The sequence below is a fragment of the Oryza sativa genome, chromosome 2 (assembly GCF_034140825.1).
Source record: "Oryza sativa Japonica Group chromosome 2, ASM3414082v1".
NCBI lineage: Eukaryota > Viridiplantae > Streptophyta > Magnoliopsida > Poales > Poaceae > Oryza > Oryza sativa.
The window spans coordinates 13,402,447-13,413,849 of record NC_089036.1 but is presented as its reverse complement, the minus strand read 5'-3'; the positions used below and the strand labels follow the sequence as shown (position 1 = coordinate 13,413,849).

At 42.6% G+C, this 11,403-nt stretch overlaps 1 protein-coding gene across 1 annotated transcript; it reads right to left on the bottom strand.

The window, feature by feature from the left end:
- Positions 1-7,614: 7,614 nt before the first annotated feature.
- LOC4329203 (beta-1,2-xylosyltransferease XAX1-like) lies at positions 7,615-10,018 on the bottom strand. The gene is made up of 3 exons (XM_015771279.3): positions 9,723-10,018; positions 9,314-9,595; positions 7,615-9,102 (listed from the first exon to the last, which is right to left on the bottom strand). The coding sequence occupies exons 1-3, from the start codon at positions 9,928-9,930 to the stop codon at positions 7,892-7,894; spliced, it is 1,701 nt and encodes a 566-aa protein (XP_015626765.1). The 5' UTR covers positions 9,931-10,018; the 3' UTR covers positions 7,615-7,891.
- Between the last annotated feature and the right edge of the window lie 1,385 nt (positions 10,019-11,403).

Genomic DNA, 11,403 nt, shown 5'->3' with positions numbered 1-11,403 from the left:
TCCTAGATCCACGGTCTCCTCTCCTCACGGTTTCAATCCATACTGTGAGTTGCCCATATAGCTTGATGAAAAAATTTTAGTATCGGATTGGAGATCTGTTTGCAAATACAGAATCTATGAGCATTTTATTTTTGTATATCTAATTTTGGGTTTGGACTTTTACAGTTGAGTCCCTATAATTTTTATATTTACATTTGAGTCCCTTTAATCTTGCATTGAGGCCCTTGAGTTGGTTTTTTTTAAAAAATCAAAAAAAAGAAGAGAAAAAAAAGGCAGAAAGGTGCATAAAACAAAGAAAGAAAAGCTGTACCCAAAAAAAAGAAGGGAAAAAAGAAATTTACTTGTTTCGTTTGAGATTGCTTTCATATATCATTATGTGCCTGAGTTGTTTGTGGTGCTAACTTGTGGTATCGTTTGTGTCTAGGCTCGCATCTCTAGTACGTCCTAGCCTAGGACCAGCACGGTACTTGACTTTGAACGATCATTCAACTTTGCATTCTCTGATTTGAGCATTTGCTATTTCTTTGCCACATATTTAAGTATACCCAGAGCTCCACAGATTTGATTGCAGCCGTACAACAAGTGTTTGCCAAGGCATCGATACATCCAACCTCCATTGGAGTGCTTGGTTGAGTCGTTGTATGTTGCCATTCTTCTTGCATTGGTAAGAACTTGTCAGAGCTCGGTGAAAAGCTTGAGTGTGTGTGATATTTGGGCTGCCACTACCTAGTAGTTGATAGGAGCGTGCACATTCTTGTATGTCTTTCTTGTTTGCTACTAACCATGACAAGATCGCACAAGGGAATACGAGAACATTGACTTCTTCACCTTCGATGAGATATGACGACTTCTCCACGCAATGCATATGAGGTACCTGCCTATAATTTTGCACGAGTTGAATCTAAGTTACCATTCTACGATGAGAAGTATGATTCTGTTGCATATATTGATTGGGAGCTAGCAGTAGATAATGAATTTGATGAGTATGATTTTTCTGATGCTCAAATGATTAAGGCTGTTAGTAATAAGTTTACCTCTTCCGCTCTCTTTTGGTGGAGTTATGTTACTCCCTCCGTTTCATAATGTAAGTCATTCTAGCATTTCCCACATCCATATGGATGTTAGTGAATCTAGACATATATATATATATATGTGTGTGTGTGTGTGTGTCTAGATTCACTAACATCCATATGGATGTGGAAAATGCTAGAATGACTTATATTATGAAACGGAGGAAGTAGTAACAAACCTGAAACTTGGGATGAATGCAAAAACATGATGAGAAAGCGTTTTGTGAGTTCTTATTAGAAAAGTACTCTTTGTGAGAAATTAGAACATCTGAAACAGGGTGATAGAACTGTTAGGGAGTATATCCATAAATTTAAAGTTTGTATCATCTACAGTGATCTAAAAGAGTGCAATGAAAACACAATGTGCAGATTTTTCATGGGGCTTAATTCTAAAATTCAGCTCATGCTTACTAATGTGACATATAATCATATCGGACACCTATTCATGCTTTCTCGCAGCATTGAGAGTCAGATCATATCAAATGCGAAAAAGCATGAACAATGTGATTTATTTCATGTTTCTGAATCTCATATATCCTTGTGCAATGATGACATGCAAACATGGGAGGAGCAAACTTTTGTGTCTCCTGTTACTAACGTTTTGCAGGGAGTTCCGATCATTCAACAAAAGAAGAAGAATGATGTTCCTGAGAAGACGGATGAGAAGCTTGAAGCACCTGTGATGTCTGAAGAAAGTTTGTAAGGTAAATTAAATGGTGCTGAAATAAATGAAGGTGGGTATTCTCGAGCTAAGCTACACATGTTCACTTTTAATGCTATAATAGAGCAACCATTAACCAATTGCTGAGATGCCTTTGTCACAAGTTGAATTACTTGTTGTTTATTGTGATAAACAAGAGTTGTGTGATAATGCTTCACTTATATCTATGCCGCAACTAGTGAATGGACATGCTATTTCTACTGTTATATCTTACTGCGCTGATTTTAAGCATGTTATTCACATGTTATTCACATGAATTGCTATCTTCTTTAAATACTTTGCGCTATGTTCAGTTTGATGATTTTTGTGAGCTCGATAATTTGAAGGAGAAATTATTTGCTAAGTCTGATTAGCATGTCCAACTAATGCTATTTTTCATACCTTTGACGAATATAATGATAGAGAAATATATTTGGTGCTTAGAGTTTTCATCTATTCGGATTTAGAGAAACATGTTATTGTTAATCGCACTACTTCGAGTTTCTCTAGTTTTGATTGGATGAAACAGGTTGTTTTGAATCGACTATGTGAAGAGCACCACATGGAAAAACAGAGGAGGGTTTTCCGTGAAGAAGGGGAGTATGATGTGACCATGACTACTATTGATACAACCGTCGCTCACATCAAGATCAAGTTGACCAACTGCTGGAATCTGATTCGGCCAACTGCGACATTGCTCAAACGGCCGCCAAATCAGTATACGAGCTTCGTTTTCAGCCCGTGAGTACTTGATGGAAAGCTCTCAGAGTCCTCTTTCCAATTGATCCAACCTCAGTGCGAAATTCCTTCCCAGAGGGACACAAATGCAGAAACAAGGTGTTGCCTCACCTATATTGGACCAATGGGCATGTAACTTCGTTTGGGACCCCGAGCCATGTGGGGTGCGCCTCAACCAGGTGGAGCATGACCCTAGGGACTCCTAGGTTGTCCTCCCACCGTTAAAAATAGCTAGGTACCCCTTTAGGGTTTCTTGGGTTTTGTTTAGATGAAAGTTTAGCCATTGCTACTTTCTTGCAGTGCGCGTGTCTGCTAGACCGTTCGTGTGCTTGTATTCGAAACACCAACTTACCGTGTGTATTCATTTCTATCTGCAATTCAGATTACTTTTATCTTGTTATTGCTTGTTTCTTCGATTTGTTTGCAGGAATAAGGTTGATCTGCACCGGCAAGATCAACAACCCATGGAGAGGTGTATCGATCGCAAAGGCGCAACACAACATCTCGTACAGTTGTAGTCAGGTCGTTAATGTTTCTTCCAAATCTTAGTTATCTGAACTCACCGAAAGATCAAACCAACAACAGCGTTGAGTTTCGAGTGGAATTCAGGGTGGATTTTAAAGATTAAACAGGCTAGCAGAGCCGATTTAGGTATCAAAACCAGCCACAAGGCTGATTTAGATCGAATTGAAGATAACCACCCGTCTCATGGGCGAATGAAAGGTTTACGGGGCAAACTTAATTACAAAGGGATAATTGCACTCTAGCAGCAAAGGTGAACAATTTACGATGCAAATCGATAAAGATGGACTGAACTAGGGTAAATTGGAAAATGTGGCTAAAAAATAAAGGTAAAAGAACGATTTGATTGTGTCGGGATTGAGAGATTGTTGAGGGGTTTTTAATCAAACCAGGCTTAGCCCTTGTTAAGGGGTTGATCTTGCCTTCTATAGGTTCTCCTCGACATCTAACTCAGGGTAGAAACCAATGAAAACCCGAAGCATACATTCCTGAGCAAGCAAGCCCAAGACCCGACGAAAACAGCTCGGAGTCAAACTATGTCGGTCTGATCGGCGGTCACATGCCGCTGGTTAGACCTGCCCAACATATCGGTCAAACTAGTCCATAGGCGACAGTTATACTGGCCCCGTGAAGGAAACCCAATGCCTTCAAAATTTTGACAATGTTTTCATATTTCGAATCTTGGTATCAAATTTAGGCGTAATTAGTAACTATCTACGTTCATCTCCACTTGACAAGGCTAAATCCTAAAGGGGCCATGTTTCCGATACTACACGTTTATAATCCCCTTAAATTTTGTTTTTTTTTTGTTCATAACCATCATTTATGGAGTGAGGCACAAGCAAAACAAATTGATCTAATTTCTTGTTGCGTCAGTGTTCGTGGCCAACGTACATGACAGCGACCAAGCCTTGTGCACACCTACTCCCTCCATCCCACTTTAAATGTTTCTGTACCTAACGTTTAACCGTTAGTCTTATTTAAAATTTTTTATAGTTAGTGTATTTTTGTTGTTATTAGATGATAAAAAATAAATAGTACTTTATATGTGACTTATTTTTTAAAATTTATTTTATAAATTTTTTAAATAAAACGGATGGGTCAAACGTTGGGTACGGAAATCCACGACTGCACTTAAAATGAGACAGAGGGAGTACTAGTACTTGATTAATCAAGCTTTATTTTGTAGTAGTACTAGTATACTCAGTAATAGAAATCTAGGACTGAAGATGAAGATGAATATGAAGATTAAGTTATTTTACGTAAAACAAGTTGATATTAACGTTTGATTGATTGAGTTTTAATTATTACATATTTAAAAAATAGATTAATATGATATTTTAAAGCAACTTTCATATAGAAAATTTTCGCAGTTTAAAAAACGTGTCACGAAATTTTTTTTTATCCGACTTTTCTTGGAGAAATGAACGGGAAACATAGAGGTCCAAGTTGCAGCAGCAGTGTCAAATGTGCGCATTAATTTTTAGGCCTACCAAACTGCTACTGACCTGACTGTGACATGGAAACCATAGTTGTTTTTATTTGTTGTACCTACTTCGAACAGAAACTTTTGGGGGGGGGGGGGGGGGGGTGGAGGGGGTTTGGTTTGGTTTGTAGCAAGGGAGCTTCTCTGAAGCCGAGAGGCGAGAGCTGATCAGATTTCTCTGAAAACGAGGCAGGAACGAACAAATTGCCGTTGGTCCTGAAATGCCAATGTAAACCAACCGTCTTCTTGTAACATTATTCACCTAATTTTTGCCATTCTATTTCAAACAAAACACAATGCCGTTGTTGTTCGGGCCATGTAAATTGTTTGCTGGATTTCACTAAAAAAAATTGCGAGCTGTATTTCGTAAAAGATTTGTGAGCTGCAGGATTTCATAAATTCCAGAGTACTTGGCATGCCTTGGGCAGACAGCACGTATGTTCAAAGCAAAGACGTTTCTTGCATGCTTTCTCTCTGGACCAACAATAGTGGCATGATTTTCGTTTCCCCCTTGTGCAAGAATGACACAGCATTCTTCGTGCCAAAGGTTGGGCATGCCTTTACTTCATTCTCCTACACTCCATCAACGTTTCCTATTTCTTTTACAGAATTCTCTTTGAAAATACTAGATGTTTTAGCATTTGAATCTTGAATTTTTAAACATTAAGGGCCCATTTGAATCGTAAGATTGAGAAAACATAACAATAGAAAAAACATAGGATTTTGATAGGAATGTAAAACAGAGAATTGCAAAACGCAGGAAAAACATAGGAATGACCGTTTGATTGAACCGCAGGAAAAACATAGGAATTGGATGAGAGAGATAGACTTAAAGAAAAGTTACCAAGAGATTAAAGCTCTTGCTAAATTTCCTCCAAAATCTCTATAGAATTGTCCATTCTATAGGAATTTCAAAGGATTGGATAAGATTCAATCCTTTGTTTCAAAGGGCTTCATAGGAAATTTTCCTATAGGATTGAAATCCTAGGGCCCCTTTGAATCACAGGAATGAAAAAACGGAGGAATAGGAAAAACATAGGATTCTGACAGGAATGTAAATGTAAAACAGAGGATTTGCAAAATACAGGAAAAACATAGGAATGACCGTTTGATTGAACCTCAAAGGATTTCTTCCATGAGGTACTACCCCTTGTTAAAATTCATCTAAAACTTGTATGGGAAGAGGCATTCCATAGAAATTTCATAGGATTCCATAGGATTCATTCCTTTGATTCAAAGGGCTTTGTAGGAAAAATTCCTATAGGAATAAAATCCTCTAAAATTCTGAATCAAAGGGGGCCTAAAATTACTATGTTTTTCCTCCAATTCAAAGGGACCCTTAAGATTTCTAACATTATTCATAATACTAGTTGTCCCATCAATTTTCTCCACTTGAAATTTCTCCTAATCTTATCCCACCTTCCTCTCACGCCATCCATCCCTTATTTTTGGAGCGGTGCTGAAGTTTTTTTATATTAACCTTTGATCTATACTGCACAAACTAAAATACTTATATTCTAATTGTGAATTTGTAATGGCGAAGAAAAGGAAAAAAATGTAAGTATTTCTAGTTTGTGTACACACGCGCGCACACACATCCAGAAACTTGTGTACACACGCGCGCACACACATCCAGAAACGTCACGATCTGATACAAACAGTAGTGTACGTCTACACGAACATGATTATGTTATGGAGAGTAGGAAACTAAGGGAAGAGGTTATGGGATAGCTACGGTTGACCTTGTAGTGACTGGCGCAAAGTGGCCAGATCAAGGGCACACAAAGTCTACGAATTCCGCCAATAAATCGGCATCACTGACATACTGGTTGAGTCCTGAGTTGATTCCAGATAAATTTATGCCCGATACATGTGCCAGCATCTGCACATATGTTTCTGGAGGAAAAAAAATGTAGCATAATGATCTACCACTCCGTTCGTGAGAAATATGACTACTCAAACACACGTGCTCCAAACAATTTTACATATAAGGGCTATTGCAGGACCCAAAAAAGCAAAGAATAAAAAATACACTTGATTTTAATAGAAACATAAGTACAAAACACAAAAAAGATGCATAAATTATTGTTCGAATAAACGGTAGAAAAATACATGAATCGATAAGAATGAATGACTATTTTTTTTTTTGAAAGGTTGGAGCTCATATTAACTTTCCTCAGTATATGAATCAATATTTTGTTTCAAGTATTTTCGTAAGAATTTTTTCTGTAGAATTAAAATCCTCTAAATTTGTTATGGTTTCCTAATATAAATAAAAGGGGGACTTAGTTTGCATGCGTCCATCCAAGTGACGGCATGAAGAGCATGGCGTGGCTTGTGATTAATCGTGTGTTTCATACTAACGGCTACAAGATTGTCTTGGCTGATCTCCTCTTCTCGTTGCCGGGTCACCCTCTTGTGATTAATCTTTTCGCGTGATGCATACGATACTGAAAAGGTGAGGCTAGCTTGCCAATTTCTTATGGGAAATTCATGCATTCATCATCGTTCCATTTTCTAGTCTCTTTCCCTACCAAAAGACAGCAAGAAGGTTCTAGGAAAAAAGAAAAAATAAAGATAAAAGGAGAAGGTCTTTCTCTATATCTCCCTGTCTGCCTCTCAAGAAAAGAGAAGAAAAGAGAGAAGGTATTCGATTGCCCAAAACTAGTTACGACTTACCTGTCACAGCTTTCTTGCAGAGCCCGGTTAGTTAGCCTGTGCTTTTCAATTATTAGTGATCTTTTCCTTAAGCTGAAAGCAGGCAGCAGGCGGGTGCATATACAGCAGTTCACCAGTGTTGGACAGAGCATCGAATCCATTTTCCTTCTCCACGAACACTTCCATGCTGGCACGTCCGCACCAGCTAAGCCCCTTCAACGCTCGGGATGCAGATTCGTTTAACAACCATTTGTTCAATTTATTAGAGGAGATTGCACATGTCTGAAACAACTCTCAGATTTGGATCTTTCTTTCATCGCCACTTTGTTTTGTTTGGGTGACCAATTTGATGTTTTAATAATTAAACACCATAGTTTAGTTTGGCTCCGTATTAGTAGAAAAGAATGTATAGTGTTGAATGGGCTGGCGAAGTGAAGAAGTGTAAGAAGAACAAAAAAATCGAACATCTTTGGTGTGTAATGCCTATGCAAATTGTTACAAACCCAAAATGGACAACCCAACCAATTACCAATATGCGAAAAGCTTCCACCGCCTCGCCAACAACTGATGGTTCTCCTCCGGTTAAGATCATCATCATCTCTTTCAAGCAGCAGTACAATATACTAGTATCCGTTCTTGTTCCTCGTCGTGTCGTCTCGTCCCGGCATATACATTGATGTGTGCCATGAGCTGCCTGCGATTATTGGGATAGACGAGTTACTGCTGCAGCCTGTCGAGCGCCTGCAGCAGGATTGGCCGGAACCTGGTGAGGTTGACCTCGACGTCCTGCTTCATGATAGTCGCGGCGAGTGTCTGCCATCCCTGTGCGTGGAGCGCCTTGGGGTCCTTGAACACCATGTGATCTCGCGAGTAGTTGTGCTTCAGGCTCGTCTCCTCCTCGCCGACGTAGTACTCCACGTACCGGAGCTGCATGTCCCTCGCCGGCTGCCCGTAAAAGTTGGTCGCCATCCAGTCCATGTTCCCCCACGGCACGATCTGCACCACCACGGCCTCCGCCGGGAGGAAGATCTGGTTCGTCAGCCCGGCGCCGTGCACGGCCAGCAGCACGTCCGCCGAGTTCACCAGCGCCGCGAACGCGGGCACGTCAGCACCGGCCTCCGCCACCGTCACGTTGAAACCAAGCTCCGTCGCGGCCGCGGCCACCTCCTCGAGGTTCAGCAGCTTGCGCGTGCCGGCGCGGGAGATGATCAGCATCCGCGGCCGCATCCCGGGCTCCTCGCCCAGCACCGACGGGCGGTCGCGCCGGAGCTCCAGAGCGTCGCGGAGGAAGCGGTTGTAGTCCACCATGGTGTAGTTGCGCGGGTTGCGGGTCGGGTGCGGGGAGATGATGAGGTCGCGGTCGCGGTACAGACCGAGGTACCCCTGCGGGAAGCAGTGCACGCCGGCGTCCTCGTCGAAGTTGATGACGTCGTAGTTGGACAGCTTGCGGAGCAGCGGCGTGTACTTCTGCACCCACCACGGCTTGTAGTTGGTGATGAGGATCTGGACCTCGCCCTTGAGGTGCGCCGTCGTCAGGAATAGCGGGATCATGGCATCGGTCATGTCGTGGAAGAAGTTGTCCGTGTACCCGGCCACGGAGAACACCACGGCGGGGACGGCGTGCTGCTTCGTGCACTTGGGGGCCGCCGCCTCGGAGGGCACGGACTTGATAGTCACCTCCACCACGCCCGGGAGGAGGAAATCGTCCTTGCGGGCGTAGGGCCGGAGCCGCTTCTCGCCGTTCTCGTCGAAGCCGCCGGCGCCCGACGGGTTCACGACGTAAATGGTCTTCTGCTTGGGGCTGACGCGGACGTCGCCGTACAGCTCGCAAACCGACGGCCGCGCGTACGGGAAGCCCTCGTCCACGCCGTTCTCGTCGCACTTTATCTTGGTATCACCACCCGCCGCCACGCCGTTCTTCTTCTCGGCTGAATTAACCAAACCAACGAGACTGAATTACCATCAAATCCCCAATAAAACACCGCCCAGATCTCGTGCGTCTCTACCAAATCCAAACGAGATTGATTGCTTGCTTGCGCTCAACAACAACTGGGGACTTGCTCTACTGTAGCTTGCTCTGCCTTCCAGTAAAGGTGCGCAAATAAAAGGGAGCGGAAGAAAGAGGCAAGATTTCCTTACATTGCTTTATCTCCGAGGCCGCCGCCGCCGCCGCCCTCTCCGCATCATCCTCCTTCCTCGAGAGCGCCGCCGGCAAGCCAGGCTCCTGAGATTCCGCCGAGGGGAAGCCGGGTTCTTGAGGCTGCGCCTCCACCAGCGACTTGTCCTCAGGGAGATCGACGGGGTCCACAGTGCTGTCATTGTTTCCGGCGCCAGCTGCAGTTTCTTGGGGCGGAATGGGTCCCGTCTCCGGCGAGGATGGCGGCGAGTTCTGCATCAGAGCGGATGTGTTGGCTGTGCTGGCTGAAAACGGATTCAAAACAGCTCCCATTAGACTAAATCAAAATGGATTGGATTCGAGAGACAACGCGGGAGGGGATTTAACCAAAAGTAAGCTCCTAGGGCGGATCGGGATTAGGGGAGCACGCACCGAACACAGGGGAGTAGATTGCGAAGAGCTTGGCAAGGGAGACGTAGGTGAGGAGCGCGAGGCAGCAGCCGGCGAGGAGGCCGACGCCGAGCTTCTTGGGCTCGATCTTGGTGGTGAGGCCCCTCATCAGCCGCGGCGGCAGCCTGCGGTCGCTGCCGTTGCCGCCGCCCGGCAGCTTCGACGGCCGGGAGTACGCCGTCGACGTCATCCCCGACGAAATGCTGTATGAATCAGGAGAGCGTGCGCACGGAGGAGGAAAGGGGAAGTCAAAGAAGGGAGGAAGGGGAGAAGGGGGGAGGAGGTCGAGTTGCTAAGCCTGAGGCATTTGTAGCAGCAAGGTTGGGAATTGATTTTTCTTTTCTTTTTTGTTTTCCCTCTCTCTCTCTCTTCCTTTTTCTTTGTTTTTTAAGATGTGACGATTGAGTATTTGTTGCGTATTTGGGTTTAGAGAGATCGGTGAGGATGGGGGTGTGTGTGGTAGGAACTGAAAGCAGCGGTACTGCTTCCTCCTTTTTGACTAACTGGGACAGGACGCGCAGACACTTGGACTGCTCACCTAATCTCCCCTCCGGAGTGTTTTACATGTGGCTCTTTTTCTCTTTCTTTCTTTCGAGGGAATGTGGCTCTTTTTTTCGTCTACACGTATTATTAGTTGGACATTGAGAGCGTATTTTTTAAGTTTATTTTCATGTACTGGTAATCTGGTATAGCTAGGCTAAATGTAATGTGTTTAGTTTACACCAGAATTAAAAGTTTGGTTAAAATTGGACCGATGTGATAGAAAAGTTAAAAGTTTGTGTGTAGAAAAGTTTTGATGTGATGGAAAAATTGAAAGTTTGAAGAAAAACTTTAGATCTAAACACGGCCTTATTTACTCTACATGTAGGTCTGTATACCTTTATGGCCTGTTCTTCTATTTACTTTTTCAACTTATCTCTCTCATTTTCCACGTGTACGCTTTCCAAACTACTAAGTGATATGTCTTTTGTAAAAGTTCTCTAGGGAAATTATTTTTAAAAATAATATTAATCCATTTTTAAGTTAATACTTAATTAATTATATGCTAATGAGTGCTTCATTGTACGTGTCGTAACCCGTCCTCTTGAACACAGCCTAAAAGTTTCAGCTTGACTACTTCATTGATTTCTGTTAGCACATTTTTCAAACTTTCTATTGGTCTATTTGGGGGAGTTTAATATTCTGAGAATGAGCTGGTTGGTACCCAGCTTTTGATATTCTAGAGAATTTATTTTCTAGATTCTAGAACTACTTAGAATATGGACGAAGATCTTGGACCGTAAAAACTCCCCAAACATATCCTATATAATTAGTTGTTTTGAAAAAATAAAATAATTTGATGGTTTTAATAATTAATACTGAATTAATCAGATGCGCCCATGTTTCAGGTGTAGCTAATCAGCTATTTCCAAATGCGCTTTTCGAGCCCTTATAACCCCTTACGAATGGAGAAAATTATAGGAAAATATAGGAATCCCTATGAGATGATTGTATATGCAAAATAGAGTAATGAAAGACATAAGAAAAATATGTGATGGTTTTCGTTTGTTTGGAACATAGGAAATGAGGAGTTGTAAAGAATTTAGATGGACGATGGTGGTGTGCATTGGTGGCACGACCTCCCTAGAGGCATTGTCTATGAGGTCTTCCTTCCTCACCTTCT